The following is a 22,657-nucleotide window of genomic DNA, read 5'->3' on the forward strand; positions in this document are numbered from 1 at the left end:
TTTTGTAAACTTTTGTTTTAAAAAATATATATGTCTTAGCATGTTTTCCTCATTCCTGTCTCACCCCTGCCTCTTAGCATAACATTACCTAAACTAATCCCAAATCTTAGTTTTTCCTCCAAAAACTACATAATGACTACAATATTTGGACGCTTCATATACCACCCCTTCCCCCAATAGGGCTTGTAAGTAGGTCACCATCTTCTTGTTCTCGTACTTGCCTACTAGTATATCTTAAACAATTATTTTTGTATTCAATCGGTAGTAAAAAAATAAATAATAGAAAAGTTACACTGCTATAGTTACGTTACTTAAAATCGTAAATGAGAATCATAGTATATATAAACTTAATTTTGATTTAATTTAAATCTCTCTCTGGCTGATAAATTTCGAATTTTATTCGAGAGAAACCGAGACTTACAAGCCCCATTATGTAATCCCGCTAGATAAAGCAAAATATTTTAAAGTTGAGTTAGCATTTTTTTTTCTTTTGGTGTCATCCTTCTAGGATAGTGTCACCACCTTTGTTCTGCCACCAACCCTCGTTACGCCACTGGTCAAATCGTGTACTCACCGGAACTTGTGTGGAGGTCACAGGTAGAGCGAGAGAGTAGTCGTAGGTATTGGAGCTGTAGAGCAGCTTCACCTGGACGTCAGCGGTACCTTTGACGGGCTTTCCATAGGTGTATCTGCAAGTAGGGAACAATGACATGAATGAATGGATTAGGGTTTCGGCACTGATACGAAGGGACGGTTTGGAATTTGGAGTAACGATCACAGGTGTTTTTTTGGTAGAGGCGTGTGGGTATACAATAGTTAGCAGTAAAAAAAAACTTACTTTGATTTAACGGTGAATGTGACGTCAGTGTCGGTGGTCAATACGTATGAGGGCATGACGACCTCGACCTCGAACTTGGGAAGAACTGAAATAAAAGTAGGAACAGCTTGCATGAAACAAATCTGTTTTAGGAATGTGCTTTAAGTTTCGTTTGAATTATTTTACAGATCTTATGGTAAACTTAAGTAAAAGTAGTAATCCGTGACTATGAGTAGAGAGAGATAAAAAGTGATGCATTAGAAAATTAGCTTAATTAATTAGGCTTCGTCAGCGAGTATAATTAAACTAGTCTTTTAAAATAAAGTATATATTTGTAAGTTATGTTATATTCTTAAACCGGTTCCGAAAAATCTTTTTGGCCAATGGGTAATTTGATACTTTGTTGGTTTTTTTTTAATTAAATGTTCAACTATGTATTGATTGTCTTTGTTTGTTTTTTCAAGGACTTACTGTATTCAGCAACTGTGAAAACTTTTTCTTCTTTGACATTCTAAAACATCGAAAAAAAATGAAAATGATGATCAATATAAAATTATTTGGCAGCAAACATTTAAATTGAATGTTTCAATTATTCGTTTTTTAATTGATTGTACAATCGAAAATGCTGTTTACTTAACTTTTTTTTTAATAGGGCTGGTAAGTAGGTCATCATCCAGTTCTACGGCTCAATAAAACCTGCATGAGCTATAAAACCGGTTGGTGACCTACTTACCAGCCCTATTCTGAATTTTTTTTTTCATAAGGTTAAGAATAGATATGTACTTTGTATTGCTTCGTGATTGGATATGTTTGTCTAAAATCAACGTGTGGTTTTTTTAATATAAGTCCCCTACTTACGCCAGCTTCCACCGAGATTTTCCAGTCACCAAGGACCGGCTGGGATGAGAGGGTCAGTTCCTGGGTGATGACCCCTTTCTCTGGAGTGACCTTCAGCCATTGTTTGATCTTGTTGGATCCGGCATCCTGCATGACAGACAAGAAAGGTGTTAGTTTGTCTGTCAAAACACAGTCACTTTGGTCCACGTCTGTCGTAGTTAAAGCATTTTTCTTGTAGCTTTATTTATCAAAACATTTATATTTTGTTGCCCTTTGAATGTCTATAAACAGAGTAAGCTTGTTTTTAAAATGACTTACATAGATGGAAATATCCATAGGACTGTTGAAAGATTTCAGGTCGGAGTACACGCCGAAAACTCTGAAGTTTACTGGAAGAAGAAAATATTGTATTTCAATTTGTAATCATTATGTGAGTCAAAAGGTTTAAAAGATGGCCTACGCGTCTACCTACCTGTATCACTAGGTTTAAAGATGGCCTTATATAAACGTCTACCTACCTTTATCACTAGGCTTAAAAATGGCCTTATATAAACGTCTACCTACCTGTATCACTAGGCTTAAAGGTGGCCTTATATAAACGTCTACCTACCTGTATCACTAGGTTTAAAGATGGCCTTATATAAACGTCTACCTACCTGTATCACTAGGCTTAAAGATGGCCTTATATAAACGTCTACCTACCTGTATCACTAGGCTTAAAGATGGCCTTATATAAACGTCTACATACCTGTATCACTAGGCTTAAAGATGGCCTTATTCAGCTGTATAAACAAGGAAGCCTCTTTGCTGTTGTAGCTGAGACTCTCAGACTTGTCAAACACCAAACCACCGCTGCCAACGACTTTCAGCATGTAGCCGCTGTTGGGTAGGTCAGCGGGCAGCTGGGATACAAAAGTCATATCCTTACAGTCAATGTCTTTAAGGCTTTATTTTACTACGCTATCTACTAATAGCATAAAGTATCCAACAGCTATGTTTATATTTCTTATGACTTATGATGTATAACACACAAACATGATCTATTTTGACCCCCCCCCCCCAAAAAAAAATAATAATAATGTCCATTTTACGTAAAGTTGCATTTGTCCTACCCTGCAGTAAAGTTACAGTACCCTTTTCAAACCTGAGGGTCTATAGGGCAAGTGGAGTTCACTTGTTTTTGTGACCTCGGCATATGCAGAGATATTGTGGTCAGTACTATGCCCAGCCGCCTTTACTTTCCCTAACGTGAGTTAGGTACCCATCAGAGTTGGGTGGACTCAGGTCTAATGACTTGAACCCGTATTCGAACTCGAGACTTACGGGTTAGCAGTCCAACTCTCTACCGTTAGACCACTCCGTCCCATACCCTGCAGTAGGCGGATCCAATATACACCTACATAAAGAGATACGCCTATGCCCTGACTGACTTAATGAGTGTGTATAACCCTGAGATGTTGAATGACTGTACAACTTCAAAAAGAATAGTATTTGCCATCATTTTTATTGATTCGTTTGGGTCGAACAACCATGAAACATTGTTCACGCATGGATTTGAACACAGACAACTAGCTGTTTGTTCTAAGCATTAAATCTAAATAAACTCACCTTGATGTCGATGGTCCCTGGGGCGCCTGGGGAGGAAAAATTTAGATATTTAGGATAATGTTTTAGGTTTTTGTGGGTATGGCCTTGTGGTATTGTATCGAGTGGAGTTTGATTTTACGTTGTTTTTGTTTTTTGTTTGCTTGTAGAATTAGGATTAGAGTTATGGATACGGTTACGGCTAGGGTCAGTATTAGGAGTGAGATTATCGCCAGGAATAGGGTTACGACTGGGATTAGGATAAGTGCTAGGGTTAGGTATCGGATAGTAGAGTTAAGGTAGAGCTAATGCTGGCAATGTTCATACGTGATTCAGTTACAGGACACAGGTAATTACAGGTAGCAGAAGTAAATTTGTTTATTTTTTTTAAAAGACCTGGACTCCAAGTCAGCCCCCACCCCCACCCCCAACCCCACAACATTTAACGAAACAAAAGTTGCACCCTGGTTTTTATTTTTAATAAACACAATTAAATACCCAAATCGAATGAGGGAGGGGTGGGGCTACAATATTTAGTCTAGGAAATATCTAATGTATTATAAGCCTTTTTTTCTAAATTACGCTTCCTCCCCCCCCCCCCCCCCCCCCTCCAAGCCCCACACCCTATCACCTACGTGAGAGAAATCGTGACATTTTGTATAAACTACCCTACCCTTAGACCCCACCCCCACCCCACCCTCACCCCACCCCCACTACACCGCCATCGTGAAATTTTGTATAGACTATCCTACCCTCCGAGTCCCACCCCCTCCCAACACCCACACCAGCTCCCAAAAGAGAACATACTACTGTCAGCTTAACATCGTAGGCTGCCGACAGTGTGAAAACAGATGGTAAAAAACATGTCAACAAAACTACCAAAGCGCCATAACTCATTTTGTTGTTTATTTAACGAATAAGAGATAATGTTTTCGTCATGACTAGGGGAAATAACTAAAATTCGATACATCCGATCATTACAAAATAACCGCAGTAGATATAAACAGAAAAATCGATTTCTGGTGATCAAGTATCGATGACTCTACTTTATCTGCTCCATGTGTCTTGGGCACGAACGAATATCGATGATGTAATGAAAAGAAAGATCTTATTCTAAATACAACGTTTAGTTTTCAAAGCTGGGATATCTACAACCCGAACACACGCCTAATGAGTTTATCATAAGTCAATAGGACTGTCTCATAGGGCCTGTCATTGGTCATTTACCTCAGCATTGGTCTGGTGTGACTCATGCCCTCCTGGAGTCTATGACTCCCTACCTCATAGACTCTAAGACCAACTCGATAGTTAAAGCGTTCGTTCCCTTAAAGTCAAGGGACAACAAAATGGCATACTTTTTCATTTTCCTTTTTTATTAGAACCAACTGCATGGCAAACTGGTTTATTCCCGTATCATTAACTCTTTTTCTTTGGTGCCCAAGACGTATGAGGCCGCCATAGAAAAGTCCGTCCCACTCCCCACCTCCCGCTTTTGTTGGTCACCGGCAATTTTCTTGCCAGTCCCCCATGACAGTCCTGCCTCTGCCAGTTGCTTTACAGCCGTGTGCCCCACGTCTCCCTTGGCCTTACTCCCCCATAGTTTATGGCCAACTCCATTGCCAACTTAGTTAAACCCTTATAGTTTAGAGCCGATGACTTGGCCATCGTATTCCTTGACGTCTAGAGTCTAAGGCCACCATGCTCATTCTTTACAAAGTATCGAGCCAAAGCTATGGCCGATGTTGTTGACAGTACCCTAACCACAACCACAGCCACATCAATGCTGATGTACCATTACACATCACTGCTGATGTACCATTACACCCCAGGTAAAGATTTATATTTGTTTTAATAACGCGTTATATTTTCTTGACAATGAATCTTCTATCTCTATAAGATAAGACTCCTAATGAGCTAGATCGTGTCAATGAAATGGGTTTTTTTTTTCATTCTTATCTCATTAAGTTTTGTCTTTTTTTTAACCTAGACATAATAAACTAGAAGATTTTTTTTTTCTCCGTAAAATGAACCTTAAGATCACGATTTAAATTTGTATTCCATTTTGAATATTTTTTTTAAATGCAAGTAAATTAATTCATTTAAGTTCCGCCTGATAGATTATATGGGGGCAAGTGAAGTAGAGTCCACGTGTTTCTTAAAATCCGTAACTCTATCAGACTTAGAAGAGAGGAGTGGGCTTTGTGACGTTTTAAGGCAGAGGAAACTCTAGACTAGCCTGTGGATAATCGCTGTAGTACGGTACTAGGAAACTGATGACTAAATAAATTTAAACCCATGATTTTTGTGTATTATGAAGGAGGCGAACAGAGAGTGATAGGAAGATAACATCAGAATGAATGGCTTTCAGGGTTTCTTCCAGGCATCTCTTCGGGGGGTGGCGAAAAAAATTACCGCTCCCTGAACGAAATTAAATTTAAATAATTTATATAGAAAATAAAGACTTTTAACAGTGTCCGCCACCCCCCCCCCCCCCAAAGAAAGTCTATCACCCCCCACCCCCCCCCCCACCCCCGAAAATTTCAAGTGCCCCCCCCCCCCGGAGAAAAACGTCTGGAAGAGACACTGATGGCTTTTACAATGGGAGAGGTTCTGAAAATGGTGGAGTGACTGAGATAAAAAGTGGAAACACTTGCGGTTCTTCAACGACCAACAAAACAAAACTATGGGACCAATCGATTGATAAATAGAGCTTTTAATGGATTACCATTACCGAAATAAATATTCTAAAAATAAGTAGTATATATCTATTGATTAATAGGTCTCATGAGAGCACATCAAACAAGTGGACAGGGATAATTAAATATCTTCAAGACAGGCGGAAAATGTGTGTTTTCTACAGGTGTCAAAGTTAGGGTTAATGTTATGGTCGAGATTAGTATCAAGTGTAGATTCGGGATAGGATATTTGATAGAATTAGGGCTTATTCCTGAGGATTAACCTCATTCAAGTTAAACTTGACTTATAGGGCTAGACTAATTTAATACAATTTTAATATGTAACAGTAAGTTTGTGCAGTGGAAGTAGAGTTCGTCTATTTATAACATAATTGTGCTTTCAGAAACCCTTAGAATAAATGGAAACTGGCTATCGATTATTAGTTAACTAGGAAAGTTAACTGTACTTAGAATTTCTGTTGAACATCGTTTTTAGTTATGGATAGAAATAAGGTGATGTTATTAGTTATTTAATCGGAATAATAGTGGTTGTTTTAAAGGGCGTTAACTCACCAGCTTGGAACACTTTAGTGCCGCTGGCCACGACAGTTGTGCCCCTTAGAACTTGGGCGACAACTGTGACGTCACCGGTGGCCTTGAGAATGTTGACGCTGACGGAGAAATCCATGTTGGAGCGGATTTTGGATGGGGCGATGACGACATACGAGCTGGAACATTCGGTTAGTTTCATTTTATAATTTTTGTAATTTGTAAAACTAAAAATATAAAATGTAAGTAAACATTAAAAAAAATTTCATATGTTCTAATTCACTGCAGAATTGGCTAAAGAGGTCGTCCATAGATGTCGCCACTTTCAAATGAGGAATGGAGTTTTGTGACTATATGTGACAAAGACAGAAGGGGTGTGGGGGGGGGGCAGTTACTGAAAGTGTAACATCTCACGTTTCCATTTTAAAAATTATTTCGAAACAAAATTTCAACTCTTATTTAGCACTCTTAAAGACACTAAAGGTAGGCCTACCATACAGAGTTTCTTCCAGACGAAGAACGTCTACCGCCGCCCCCCCCCCCCCCCCCCCCCCCCCCGAACGAAATGAAATTTATATAGAAAATATATACTTTTAACAGTGTCCCGTTCCCCCCCCCCCCCCCACGAAGAAAGTCTGCTACCATATTTCAATGTATCATTATCTATACATTAAACAGGAAGTAGTGCGGAACTCAGAGCTGAATTCAGGGGCTGTAGAGAAGGTTATGAAAAGTGAGAGCTAAACACCGCTAAGCCTTCGCTGAGCTTCACGTTAAATTTAAGTGCTACTTGACCTCCCCCACCCCCTAATTAGCATAAAGTTAGTGTTAGGTGACACGAATTACTAGGAAAACGGATTGCGCCTCAGACATTAAAACAACTTTTGACAGCTTGGAAAAGTCATGTTAAGCCAATTTCTAAAGGGTCGAGTCGGTAACGTTCATGGTTGCTAAACTGAAAAGTCCCGAGTTCGAACTCTGGATGGGGCTGATAGCTGTACAGCAATTCTTCTAGAAGAAACAACTCCAAAAAAACAAACAATTGCTGCCTTGTTGTTTGTTCTTGGTTGGACAAAGGCTATGGAAGCAAATCCAAAAAGAAAAGCAGGCTGAAATGGTAGTCGACGGCCTATATGGCGTATAACCAGTTGACACGTAAACTTAATTGTGTTAGAGGGAATCTCTTCCAACACTAGAATCAAGAACGAAGAAGAAGAAAGAAAGAACCTATTTTTCTCATACCCTAAACCAAAAAGTCTCGAGTTAGAACCCTGGATGAGGCTCGCTAGCTGAGGATAGCAACTCTTCTAAGAGAGACCACTCCAAAAACAAACAACTGTTGAATCAACGGCCTAAATGGCGCATAACAAGTTGACACATATACTTAATAGTGTTACAGTGAATCTCTTCCAACACTAGAATTAAGAACGAAGAAGAAGAAGAAAGAAATAACCAACCCTGGCTGATAGCCGGGGACAGCAACTCTTCTAAGAGAGACAACCCCAAAGTAGTAAGAAACAGAGTTTCTTCCAGGCATCTCTTCGTGGGGGACAAAGCTCCCCCGAAAATTTTTTACCGCCCCCCCCCCCCCCCCCCCGAACGAAATGAAATTTATATAATTTATATAGAAAATATATACTTTTAACAGTGTCCGCCCCCCCCCCCCCCCCGAAGAAAGTCTACCGCCCCCCCCCCCCCCCGGAGAAAAAAGTCTGGAAGAAACACTGGTAAGAAAGAAACAATATCTCTCATACCCTAACTTTCACCTGACATAGACACTGAAGAAACAAAGTAAGTATTATAATGTTAAACAACAACACAAACATAATTTATAAAAAATATTGTAATCTTAAAAAAACGAAATTTTCGACTTACTTTTGGGCACACACGGCGGTCACAACCACCGTGAGAAGAAGTAATAACCGCATCTTGTTGCCTGGAAACAGGGGAGACAATCATGGGTTAAGAATTATGTCCCATATTATCTGTTTATAATACATTTTACTTGACCAACGAGCATAATATAAACATAAAAAATATTGACAACACTTTTTTGGTTTTGAATCTCCAATATGTTGATGATTAAAAATAACCCGTCTTCAATTTCTTCAAAAGCGTTGAAATTTTCGAAAAATTAAGTTACTTTTTTTTCATTTATTTTTGCATACATTTTTTGCATAATATTTTTTTTATTTATGTTTTAAATTCAGACTGTTGCAAAGAATAATGCCGGTGTCTTTGTTTTCCAATATTGTTTTTCAACGTTTTAAGCGTTACCTTAAACTTTAATGTTATTTTTGTAGATCAATTTATCATTCCGTTTAAAATAATAAATTCCGTGTAAAGATGGGTACAGAATTCGCCGTTACATACTGAATTTCTTTAATATGTTTAGCGCAATCACATTTTATTTTATTTGCAAAATAATATAATTAAACTTGGTATATGTGTTCTTCTCTTAGTATCTCGTAAATACACAACACGAAAAATAAAACATTGTCTCTGGCAATTAAGTATAAATTAATGTTGAACTTGGTAAATTTAAAAAAAAAAATTCACAAATCTCAATAACAATTTGAATACGCTTACTTGAATTTTAAATGCACTTACCAAATGCGTACAATTTATTATCTATCTGAACGCTGCATTGAACTACATGAAATCGTTCATTTTATTATCGATGGAAACTTTAAATGCACTAAATGAAAACCTTTATTTTATTATTCATGTAAACTTTGACTGCACTAAACACAATCTTACAGTAATTATTTTTATCTATATAAACGTTGACTGCACTATACAAAATCTTACAGTTATTACCTATATAAACGTTGACTGCACTAAATGAAATCTTACAGTTATTAGCTAAATATAATTTTTGACTGCACTAAATGAAATCTTACAGTTATTACCTATATAAACGTTGACTTTAGAAAATAAAATCTTACCTGTACAGCGTGAACAAGATATGGCAATGGGAAGAAAACAGAGCGCCACAGACTTATAAAGGGGAGATAAATGTGTCGTGATCTGGTTCATCAACACCTGGCAAACTACTCAAGTGATCCACAATTTAATAAAATATATTCACGTTTAACCCACTTGTGTAAAAGACAGTTTTGTGGGCCTGATTACTAGTCGAGTGAGAGCGAAAGTGAAACATTGTCACGCGTCATTTAGTGTAACGTTCACGTAGATTAATTATTTTTAGCTCGGCTCGTTTGCTTGCCTTTACCTGGCCATGACAGTGGTGACATTAAAGAACTTGTTTTTTTCACAGCCAGCGTTTTTCATTCGTCCAAATGTGCGTTTCGTGAAGGACATCCGTGTTGTGGTTTTTAATTATTTTTTTTTCTTTTTACACAAAAATTCGAAACGAAGTTTGGAACGTGGCGGAACAAATATGACGTAATGCGTAGTTGGGAGTTGGTGTGACGGAGTAAAGAGGTGAAAAACAGCTTGTGGGGGGTTGAAACACAATGCAAAACAGTTGTGACGTAACAGGCTCAGTACAAAAGATAAATGACGTAAAATAGTTATAATACTCTTGTGTACGAAATACTTGTGACGTAGTACACTATATTAAAGAAATATGACGTCATAAACTACGATGGCTTAATCATCATCTTTTTTTTTTCGTCTATGCCCGAAACGCATGGAGTAGATGAAGTAGAGTTCATCTGTTTTAATGACCTCGGCATACAATGGGATAATGTGGTCAGCATTATGCCCACCCGCTTTTGATTCCCTAACGTGAGTTAGGTATCCATCAGAGCTGGGTGGACTCAGGGACGTTCTACTGCTTAGAACCCGGATTCGAACTCGAGACTTTCGGGTTATCAGTCTAACGCTCTAACGCTAGGCTCCGTCGTCCCCACTATGGCTTAACATGACGTATGAAACTTTATGGGACGCTATATTCGGTACCAAAAATAAAAACACTTTCAATTTCATTTTAAAAATCGGCCCAAGATTACTTTTTAGCCACCCTCGCCCCCCCCCCCCCCCAAATAAAAAAGTCGGCCAAAAGATACCCACAGCCCCTTTCCCTCTTAACATAAAGTTTCAGGATGTTCATCCCTGCCTTACACTGACCTCAGTGAATGGTTTGTGTCAACAAACTGTTTTAATTAACGAGCCCTAATTAACGCCCCACCTAACTCGTGCTTAGGACCCTCACAACAGGGGCATCGTCTTAACACTTTTTCAACCCGGAAACGCTTGTCACCATTAGTACACTTGTCACCATTAGTACACTTGTCACCATTGGTACACTTGTCACCATTGGTACACTTGTCACCATTGATACACTGGTCCCCCCTCGGTACACTTGTCACAATTGGTACACTTATCATCCCTGCCTTACACTGACCTCAGTGGATGGTTTGTGTCAACAAACTGTTTTAATTAACGAGCCTTAATTAACGCCCCACCTAACTCGTGCTTAGGACCCTCACAACAGGGGCATCGTCTTAACTCTTTTTAAACCCGAAACTTGTCACCATTAGTACACTTTTCACCATTAGTACACTTGTTACCATTAGTACACTTGTCACCATTGGTACACTTGTCACCATTAGTACACTTGTCACTATTAGTACACTTGTCACCATTGGTACACTTGTCACCATTGGTACACTTGTCACCATTAGTACACTTATCACCATTGGTACACTTATCACCATTAGTAGACTTGTCACCATTAGTAGACTTGTCACTATTAGTACACTTGTCACCATTGATACACTTGTCCCCCCTCGGTACACTTGTCACCATTAGTACACTTGTCACCATTACTAGACTTGTCACCATTGATACACTGGTCCCCCCCTCGGCACACTTGTCACAATTGGTATACTTATCACCATTGGTACACTTGTCACCATTAGTAGACTTGTCTTCATTAGTACACTTGTCACCATTGGTACACTTGTCACCATTGGTATACTTGTCACCATTGGTACACTTGTCACCATTGATACACTGGTCCCCCCTCGGTACACTTGTCACAATTGGTACACTTATCACCATTGGTACACTTGTCACCATTAGTAGACTTGTCACCATTAGTACACTTGTCACCATTGGTACACTTGTCACCATTAGTAGACTTGTCACCATTAGTAAACTTGTCACCATTGGTACACTTGTCACCATTAGTACACTTGTCACCATTGGTACACTTGTCACCATTGATACACTGGTCCCCCCTCGGTACACTTGTCACAATTGGTACACTTATCACCATTGGTACACTTGTCACCATTAGTAGACTTGTCACCATTGGTACACTTGTCACCATTAGTACACTTGTCACCATTAGTACACTTGTCACCATTGGTACACTTGTCACCATTAGTACACTTTTTCACCCCGGATACACTTGTCACCATTAGTACACTTTTTCACCCCGGATACACTTGTCACCATTAGTACACTTTTTCACCCCGGATACACTTGTCATCATTAGTACACTTGTCACCATTGGTACAGAGTTTCTTCCAGGCAACCCCCCCCCCCCGAAAAAAGTCTACCCCCCTTACCCTCCGAACGAAATGGAATTTATAAAAAAAATATATACTTTTAACAGTGTCCTCCCCCCCCCCCCCCCCCGAAGAAAGTCTACCGCCATCCCCCCCCTCCCCAAAAACATGTCAAGTGCCCCCTCCCCACGGAGAAAAAAGTCTGGAAGAAACACTGCATTGGTACACTTGTGTACCATGAAACCGTTTATTTTGTGAAACGTTCAAAAACGTAGACCTGTACGTAATTAGGAATACTTGTATAGGGCTTTATTTGATTAAATGATGCGCTTAATCATAGTCAATGCTGTCATCTGAAATAAGTTTAATTATATAAACGTAAGCTTGTTAACTTTTAATTAATCATAGTCAATGCTGTCATCTGAAATAAGTTTAATTATATAAACGTAAGCTTGTTAACTTTTAATTAATTTTCTTCACAAACTGTAATTTAACTCTAAATTAATTAATTGAAACAATGTTTTAAGTTTGGTCTTATAAACATATTTTCATCGTGACATTGAAACAAAAGCTAGACCAAAGTACAAAATGTACATTCTAATTTTTGGTTGGATTTCTGGGGTATGAACCACTAATTAGTTGGCTTTCTGGGATATGGACCACTAATTAGTTGGCTTTCTGGGATATGGACCACTAATTAGTTGGCTTTCTGGGATATTGACCACTAATTAGTTGGCTTTCTGGGATATTGACCACTAATTAGTTGGCTTTCTGGGATATGGACCACTAATTAGTTGGCTTTCTGGGATATTGACCACTAATTAGTTGGCTTTCTGTGATATGGACCACTAATTAGTTGGCTTTCTGGGATATTGACCACTAATTAGTTGGCTTTCTGGGATATTGACCACTAATTAGTTGGCTTTCTGGGATATTGACCACTAATTAGTTGGCTTTCTTGGACATTGACCACTTACCATTGACCACTTTGGTAAACTTAGTAAACTAATCATGGGTAAATAACAATTAAGTCCGTCTGTTTCTCTTAAATTGGCCTCCAACTCTCCCACTGTAGTCGCTTCTAGTGCCTCCTCAGCTAAAAGACCTAGTCCACTAGAGACCCTACCAGCCTAGCACACCATTAGTATTGCTGTTGACTGGCCATGTTTGTGTCTCTCACTCAAGTTAAAGTGCAGAAAATCAAACTAAAAACACGGGGACGACATGGCAGAGTGGGAGAACGCACGATCGCTAACCCGGAATGCCCAAGTTCAGACCCCAGGCAGACGCCCAATTACATAAATAATATTCTGCTGATTGATAAGTTCATTTATTTTTTAACGGCGTGATAGAGTGCCAGAGTTCCAGACCACATTATTTGTGCCGAGTTTTTTGTGGGGTTTTTTGTTTTGTAGATGTATCCTAAATAAGGTAATATGGCATTTATATATATATATATATATATATATATATATATATATATATATATATATATATATATATATATATATATATATATATATAATATATATATATCATATATATCATATATATCATATATATCATATATATCATATATATTATATATATATGTATGTATATGTATATGTGTGTGTGTGTGTGTGTGTTTGGGGGGATGGGGACATTGGTGAAAGTATGTATTTTTTATATAAATTTATTTTTTGATCGGGGGGGGCGGTAGATTTTGGAGTCGCCCCCCCCCCCCCCCCCCGAAAAGATGCCTGAAAGAAATACTGTCCAATTTTTTTTTAATATGTTTGTCATGCTGATTGTGGTAGCCGTTCTGATTAACTCCAGTATCACAAAGAGTTAGAAGACCTTGTCTACTTGAAGACTTCCCGTGTCTTAAGATTTGGTCATAGAATAGCTCTTTTCAAGACCGGTCGGGGAAAAAAATCCTTAAAATGTTGACGTCATTTATGAACGACCGATTATCATAAACATCCTAATTTCTAAAATAATTATTCATACAGTTAAATATATTGTTGGTTAACAGATTTAAAGAACAATAGGTCTTTTCCAGCGAAGTTTTACAGTACGAGCCGACCCGCGGTGTATCATACGCCGCTAGTTAGTTGTTTTATTTTCTACTTTTCAGTAATTCATAATTTGTGAATTCGGCAGTACCAATGCTGCCACTGAAAATATTTGCTTTAAAACACTAAAACCCTTCTTTCCCCCAACCTCTCTCCCTCCCCCAACCCTCCCGTAATGCAGCCTCCTTTTAGTTACCTCCCCTAAGTTTAAATTCGTTTCAAGCTAAATTATCTGTCCCTAATAGCCGTCACTAAACCCGGCTCTACGATTGTAAACATTTTGCGTGAACCACAGCTCACCAGACCATGTGGGGGTGGGGGTGGTAGTGATATGCCTAGAGAGGAAGAGAGGGGGCTGCTAGGCGCGCTCATAGCTTGGTGTTTTCTTTGGTCTACAAGAAGAGAATTAAATATATAGATTACCAGATAAATGTTCTTTCCGAAAAACGCATAAGTTAAGCATATCATCCTTGTTTATAGGTTAACAATCATAGTGGAGATTTCTGGAGATCAAGTAACTTTCCGGGATATTGACCACTCATTAGTTAACTTTCTGAGATATTGACCATTAATCAGTAGGCTTTCTGTGACATTGACCAATGACCATTAACCACTTTGGTAAAAATTACGTCCATTTGTTTCTCTTAAATAGACCTTCTTTGCCTCCTAAGCTAAAAGACCTAGTCCACCAGAAACCCTACCAGCCTAGCACACCATTAGTATTGCTGTTGACTGGCCATGTTTGTGTCTCTCACTCAAGTTAAAGTGCAGAAAATCAAACTAAAAACACGGGGACGACATGGCAGAGTGGGAGAACGCACGATCGCTAACCCGGAATGCCCAAGTTCAGACCCCAGGCAGACGCCCAATTACATAAATAATATTCTGCTGATTGATAAGTTCATTTATTTTTTAACGGCGTGATAGAGTGCCAGAGTTCCAGACCACATTATTTGTGCCGAGTTTTTTGTGGGGTTTTTTGTTTTGTAGATGTATCCTAAATAAGGTAATATGGCATTTATATATATATATATATATATATATATATATATATATATATATATATATATATATATATATATATATATATATATAATATATATATATCATATATATCATATATATCATATATATCATATATATCATATATATTATATATATATGTATGTATATGTATATGTGTGTGTGTGTGTGTGTGTTTGGGGGGATGGGGACATTGGTGAAAGTATGTATTTTTTATATAAATTTATTTTTTGATCGGGGGGGGCGGTAGATTTTGGAGTCGCCCCCCCCCCCCCCCGAAAAGATGCCTGAAAGAAATACTGTCCAATTTTTTTTTAATATGTTTGTCATGCTGATTGTGGTAGCCGTTCTGATTAACTCCAGTATCACAAAGAGTTAGAAGACCTTGTCTACTTGAAGACTTCCCGTGTCTTAAGATTTGGTCATAGAATAGCTCTTTTCAAGACCGGTCGGGGAAAAAAATCCTTAAAATGTTGACGTCATTTATGAACGACCGATTATCATAAACATCCTAATTTCTAAAATAATTATTCATACAGTTAAATATATTGTTGGTTAACAGATTTAAAGAACAATAGGTCTTTTCCAGCGAAGTTTTACAGTACGAGCCGACCCGCGGTGTATCATACGCCGCTAGTTAGTTGTTTTATTTTCTACTTTTCAGTAATTCATAATTTGTGAATTCGGCAGTACCAATGCTGCCACTGAAAATATTTGCTTTAAAACACTAAAACCCTTCTTTCCCCCAACCTCTCTCCCTCCCCCAACCCTCCCGTAATGCAGCCTCCTTTTAGTTACCTCCCCTAAGTTTAAATTCGTTTCAAGCTAAATTATCTGTCCCTAATAGCCGTCACTAAACCCGGCTCTACGATTGTAAACATTTTGCGTGAACCACAGCTCACCAGACCATGTGGGGGTGGGGGTGGTAGTGATATGCCTAGAGAGGAAGAGAGGGGGCTGCTAGGCGCGCTCATAGCTTGGTGTTTTCTTTGGTCTACAAGAAGAGAATTAAATATATAGATTACCAGATAAATGTTCTTTCCGAAAAACGCATAAGTTAAGCATATCATCCTTGTTTATAGGTTAACAATCATAGTGGAGATTTCTGGAGATCAAGTAACTTTCCGGGATATTGACCACTCATTAGTTAACTTTCTGAGATATTGACCATTAATCAGTAGGCTTTCTGTGACATTGACCAATGACCATTAACCACTTTGGTAAAAATTACGTCCATTTGTTTCTCTTAAATAGACCTTCTTTGCCTCCTAAGCTAAAAGACCTAGTCCACCAGAAACCCTACCAGCCTAGCACACCATTAGTATTGCTGTTGACTGGCCATGTTTGTGTCTCTCACTCAAGTTAAAGTGCAGAAAATCACAGTAAAAGCACGGGGACGGCATGGCAGAGTGGGAACTGTTATATATATATATATATATATATATATATATATATATATATATATATATATATATATATATATATATATATATATATATATATATATATATATATATATATATATATATATATATATATATATATATATATATATATATGAGCTATTAATGTTAGAGTTATGAATATGCATTATAGTAAAATTCACTGACTTATGTAACACCTCACTCTTACAGTTTTTAAAAACATATGTTTGTCTTGCTGATTGTTGTAGCCGGTCTAATTAATTCCAGTGTCACTCAGAGCTAGAAGACCTAGTCTACTTGAAGACTCCCGTGTCCTTAGATTTGGTCATAGTATTGTTCCATAGACCGGTGGAAAAAAATAGCCTTAAAATGTGGACGCCATTTATGGACGACCGGTTATTATAAGCATCCTCATTTCTAAAAGAATCATTCATACAATTAAATACATACTTTACGTGTTTGCTTGTTTGTTTTGTTTATTTGATTTTTTTTTTGTTCTTCTCTTTCGTGCTGAGATTTAAACATTTATTAACTCCTTTTTTTGTTCTAGATTTTAAATTAACTTCTGTTCAAATCAACAGATTTTTACCAGCGAAGTTTTATAGTATTACCAGATAACTGTTATTTCCGAAAAAAAACGTCTTAGTTAAGCATATCATTTTTGTTGATAGGGTGACAATCATAGTCGAGATTTAAAAGAATACATTAATGCATTTTGTATGGGTTCGAGGTGGTCGAATGTGATAGCTCACATTCGCTTAGACCATAGTCCTGAGTTCGGACCCCACGAAGATGATGCACTGAAATCAATTCTGATGCCGTATTGCAAATACCACAAGATTCAGATTCATGACTAAGATGGATTTTGATGTTCAATATTCACTGGTTTTTTTTTTTTTTTTTTTTTTTTTTTTTTTTTTTTTTGTTTTTTTTTTTTTTTTGCCGGTGTGAGCAGGTGGCTGATTATGTTGTTTATGCCGAGGTCACTTAACAAGGTAAATCCTGCTGTTTATGGTGAGGTCACGGTAAATTCTACATGTTCTAGGCTCTAGGTGTTTTGGCCTATATAAATAACAGTTTATTATTACTACTATAAAAACTGAATGTAGTCACCCCCCCCCCCTCCTTTCTGTGGTCAAAGTCCCGCTTTGGTCCAACCACATTAGGTAAAAAAAACCTATATTCAAACCACCCATGTTCAAAGCCCTTACAGTCAAACAACATGTGGTCAAAGCCCCTATAGTCAAACAACATGTGGTCAAAGCCCCTACACTCAAACAACATGTGGTCAAAGCCCCTACACTCAAACCACCTACGGTCAAAACCCCTTACAGTGTAACCACCAACGGCAAAACCCTTTACAGTTAAACCATCTGTGGTCAAACCCCTACAATCAAACCTCCTAGTCAAAGCCACGCTGTGGTCAACCCACCTATCTTCTAAACACCTGCAGTCAACCCAAATATGGCCAAAACCCCAACACTCCAACCAACTATCGTCAATACCCCTACAGTCAAACCACACACGTTCAAAGCCCTTACAGTAATACAGTCCCTATGTCCGCGAACCATTGTGTTTGTTTTTGCCTTACAAGCTGAGGACTGTGAAAGGAAACACTTTTTATGTATTCTGGACCAAATTGCTCCATCACGCTCGATTGTAGCCATCTTGGCTAATGAGCTTTACCTGAGCCGTTAATTAACGTATACCTTATATATATATATATATATATATATATATATATATATATATATATATATATATATATATATATATATATATATATGTATTTTTACTTATTTACTTATTTATTTATTTATCTATATGTGTGTGCGTGCGTGCGTGTTTGTGTGTGTGTGTGTGTGTGTGTGATTAATGCTAGTGTCATATATATATATATATATATATATATATATATATATATATATATATATATATATATATATATATATATATATATATATATATATATATATATATATATATATATATATATATATATATATATATATATATATATATATATATATATATATATATATATATATATACATATATGAATTATAATAAAATGCAGTGACTTGTGTAATACTTGATTCTTAAAATTTAAAAAAAAAATTGTATCATGCTTATTATGATAGCCAGCCTAATCAGCAAAAAGTGCTGTCAATAAAATTGACGATTTTCTGACCCATCAAAGGTCAAGGTTCCTGTAGAATTTATTTAGTTTTAAAGGTACAGTTTCAAATATGGACCTAAAAATGTAACATCAGGCAGCGGCGTAGGCGGGGGTGTTAGGGGTATTAATATTTATATATATACGAGCCGACCCGCGGCATATCATACGCCGCTATTTAGTTGTTTTATTTTCTACTTTTCAGTAATTCATAATTTGTGAATTCGACAGCACCAACGCTGCCACTGAAAATATTTGCTTTAAAACACTATCAGGAGGTCGTTAAGAACGATATTACCCCCACCTTTCTTTCCCCCAACCCCTACCCTACACCCCCCCCCCTCGTGAAAGCAGCCTCCTCTTAGTTACCTCCCCTAAGTTTAAAATCGTTTCAAACTAAATTATCTGCCCCTAATAGCCGTCACTAAACCCGGCTCTACGAATGTAAACATTTAGCGTGAACCACAGCTCACCAGACCATGTAGGGGTGGGGAGGTAGCTAGCGCACTTACAGCTTGTTTTCTAGCGTCTCCAAGAAGAGAATTATATATATATATATATATATATATATATATATATATATATATATATATATATATATATATATATATATTTATATTTATATATATATATATATGAACCCCCCCCCCATCCTGACCAATTTTTGTTTACGCCATTGAAGCCACGATTTGTCGTGTCTTACAGCTGCATGACACGGCCTTCACATTGCAGAAAAGCATGATTTAGACTGTAAACAAAATAGTCATGATATTATTAGATAATTAGCTTGATTGTTATGACGTCGTTATCCAGGCGATCAGCTCACAGAGAAGAGTACATCGATATAAAGTCAGCAACAAGACAAGACTAGATCTGTTTGTTGCTTCGAATGTCGATGCTATAAACCCTTTAGTATGTTCGTAGCGGTTCTTTGTCTGATACACAATTTGTATATTGGACCTCTGAGAAAGAATTTGTATATTGGACTTCTGAGACAATTTTTATATTGGATCTCTAAGACAGAATGTGTATATTGGACCTCTGAGACAATTTGTATATTGGACCTCTGAGGCAGAATTTGTATATTGGACCTCTGAGACAATTTGTATATTGGACCTCTGAGGCAGAATTTGTATATTGGACCTCTGAGACAATTTGTATATTGGACCTCTGAGGCAGAATTTGTATATTGGACCTCTGAGACACAATTTGTATATTGGACCTCTGAGACAATTTGTATATTGGACCTCTGAGGCAGAATGTGTATATTGGACCTCTGAGACAATTTGTGTATTGGACCTCTGAGGCAGAATTTGTATATTGGACCTCTGAGACACAATTTGTATATTGAACCTCTGAGACACAATTTGTATATTGGACCTCTGAGACACAATTTGTATATTGGACCTCTGAGACAATTTGTATATTGGACCTCTGAGACACAATTTGTATATTGGACCTCTGAGGCAGAATGTGTATATTGGACCTCTGAGACACAATTTGTATATTGAACCATTCTACTTAGTTCTGACAAATTTTGTTTAAGAGCATCATTCTTTTTGTCAAAGTCCTATCAGGGGCCGAATTTGTATATTGGACCTCTGAGATAAAATGTGTATTGGACCTCTGAGACAATTTGTGTATTGGACCTCTGAGACAATTTGTGTATTGGACCTCTGAGACAATTTGTGTATTGGACCTCTGAGATAAAATGTGTATATTGGACCATAATCTGTGGCTCTGTCTGAATGTATATTAGGGAACATTTTCTGCGCTTCTGATTGAGTTTGCATCTTTTTGTGTACAAACTTTTAATTAGGACTACCCTATTTAGCTGGGTAATAGTTTGTATTAAAGACTATTTTATCCTCTTTCATTGGGTAATAATTTGTATTTAGGACTATCCTCTTTCATTGGGTAATACTTTGTATTTGGGACCATGTAGATTTTAATTTATATTCATGACTATCCTCTTACATTGGGTTATAATTTGTATTTAGGACTATCCACTTTCTTTGGGTAATAATTTGTATTTAGGACTATCCACTTTCATTGGGTAATAATTTGAATTTGGGACCAGTGTATCTTCCAGACTTTTTCTCCGGGTGTGCACTTGAAATTTTTGGAGGGGCGGACTCAAATTTCCGGGGAGGCGGACATTGTTAAAAATATATATTTTCTATATAAATTCCATTTCGTTCGGGGATGGCGGTAGACTTTCTTCGTGGAGCGGTGCCCCCCCCCCCCCCCCCCCCCGAAGAGATGCCTGAAAGAAATTCTGTTTGGGACCTTCTTCTTTGGTGAGGACCGAATTTGTATTTTGAACCAACGTTTAGTCTTGGTCTCAACTTGTATTAGAGACGATAACCTGTAAAAAAGTAAAGTTTCCCTTTCAAACCTGACGGTCTATGGGGCAAGTGAAGTAGAGTTCACTTGTTTCTGTGACCTCGGCATATGAAGAGATAGTGTGGTCAGCACTATGCCTTTACTTTCCCTAACGTGAGTTAGGTACCCATCAGAGTTTCGTGGAATCAGGGACGGTCTACTGACTTGAAACCGAATTCGAACTCGAGACTTACGGGTTAGCAGTCCAGCTCTCTACCGCTATACCACTCCGTCCCATAACGATAACCTGTGGCAATGACTAAATTTATCTTTAAAAAATTGTTCCGTGGCTCTGAAAAAATTAGTATTTAGGACCAGATTTGCAGTCTGTTGTATAGAGAGAAGAGCAGAAGCGTGAAGGCCTACATCTGTATAGTTATCTTTGCAAACCTCTTCCCAAACATCAATAGGGATGGCGTTGATCACTGTCGTGTCAGAAAACTAATTACTCGTTATCGATTTTGGGCCAGTGAACGGATCGTGCGAGAATGTCGAAATCTCCATTGCACACCTTTGTTGTATATTTATCTTAACACTGAACAATCGGCTGGTAATTTTTTTTAATGAGTACTCCCGTGTTAAGTTTTGGCGTACGTACAAGGGGCTGCAAAAGCCAACGAAGGAAATATAGGAGGTATTCACAAAGGAAATATAGGAGGTCATTCACAAAGGAAATATAGGAGTTTATTCACAAAGGAAATATAAGAGGTCATTCACAAAGGAAATATAGGAGGTTATTCACAAAGGAAATATAAGAGGTCATTCACAAAGGAAATATAGGAGGTATTCACAAAGGAAATATAGGAGGTCATTCACAAAGGAAATATAGGAGGTTATTCACAAAGGAAATATAAGAGGTTATTCACAAAGGAAATATAGGAGGTCATTCACAAAGGAAATATAAGAGGTTATTCACAAAGGAAATATGGGAGGTCATTCACAAAGGAAATACAGGTCATTCACAAAGGAAATATAGAAGGTCATTCACAAAGGAAATATAGGAGGTCATTCACAAAGGAAATCACATGTTTAGAAGAGAGGGTAGGAGTTGTTTTATCTGGTTGTTTCACGAAGGGGGGGGGGGTGAGGAGGGAGGTCAGAAAGTGTAACGTCACAGATTGCTTTTTAAAAAAATAGTTTTTCAAAAAATTTTGTTGCAGTTGTTTTGCTTTTTTTTTTATTAATTAGACTTTTTATAAACTTGAACAGACATTATCAATTTGACCCAGCTCAGATGATATTTTAGAAAAAATAACACAAATGTATTATTTGGACGAGCTGTATGACTGATGTAGAATGTCATTTTAAAAGTGGGCTGACATTTTGTATGATGTTTTGTGACCATAGGGAAGGGGGAGATAAAAATCCTTTTATAATCGTGAAACCATTTACGGATAAGACCAAAGAATCGGGAGATTATATTTAAACGTATAAAATGGAAAATACAGTATTATGACACTGAAGATATTTTTTAAAATTTTCTCGAAGTTGTTTTTAATTGTATTTAAACATTTTTTTAACTTAACTTTTTATGGATTTTAAACCTATGTATACAAAGTTTTATTTCATTATATTGAAACGTAGTCCTATTTTTAACTAAACTTTGGGGAGAAAACAAGTCATAATCAATAGAGGAAGTTTGTTGCC

At 37.4% G+C, this 22,657-nt stretch overlaps 1 protein-coding gene across 5 annotated transcripts in view; it reads right to left on the reverse strand.

Moving 5' to 3' along the window:
- Window positions 1–9,554, reverse strand: part of LOC131951070 (CD109 antigen) — a 51,047-nt gene extending 41,493 nt beyond the window's left edge. For all 5 annotated transcript variants that reach the window (XM_059313339.1, XM_059313337.1, XM_059313335.1 and 2 more), the window contains exons 1-10: window positions 9,411–9,554; window positions 8,338–8,398; window positions 6,487–6,641; window positions 3,263–3,288; window positions 2,403–2,556; window positions 1,973–2,043; window positions 1,676–1,801; window positions 1,289–1,328; window positions 839–923; window positions 575–689 (exon numbers count right to left, since the gene is read on the reverse strand). In XM_059313339.1, the coding sequence (XP_059169322.1) occupies window positions 575–689; window positions 839–923; window positions 1,289–1,328; window positions 1,676–1,801; window positions 1,973–2,043; window positions 2,403–2,556; window positions 3,263–3,288; window positions 6,487–6,641; window positions 8,338–8,398; window positions 9,411–9,501 (924 nt within the window). In that variant the 5' untranslated portion in view covers window positions 9,502–9,554. The remainder of the gene's footprint in view (window positions 1–574; window positions 690–838; window positions 924–1,288; window positions 1,329–1,675; window positions 1,802–1,972; window positions 2,044–2,402; window positions 2,557–3,262; window positions 3,289–6,486; window positions 6,642–8,337; window positions 8,399–9,410) is intronic.
- Window positions 9,555–22,657: the final 13,103 nt, after the last annotated feature.

Source organism: Physella acuta, unplaced genomic scaffold (genome assembly GCF_028476545.2).
Source record: "Physella acuta isolate Inbredline_101_S28 unplaced genomic scaffold, ASM2847654v3 ptg000797l, whole genome shotgun sequence".
NCBI classification, from domain to species: Eukaryota; Metazoa; Mollusca; class Gastropoda; family Physidae; genus Physella; species Physella acuta.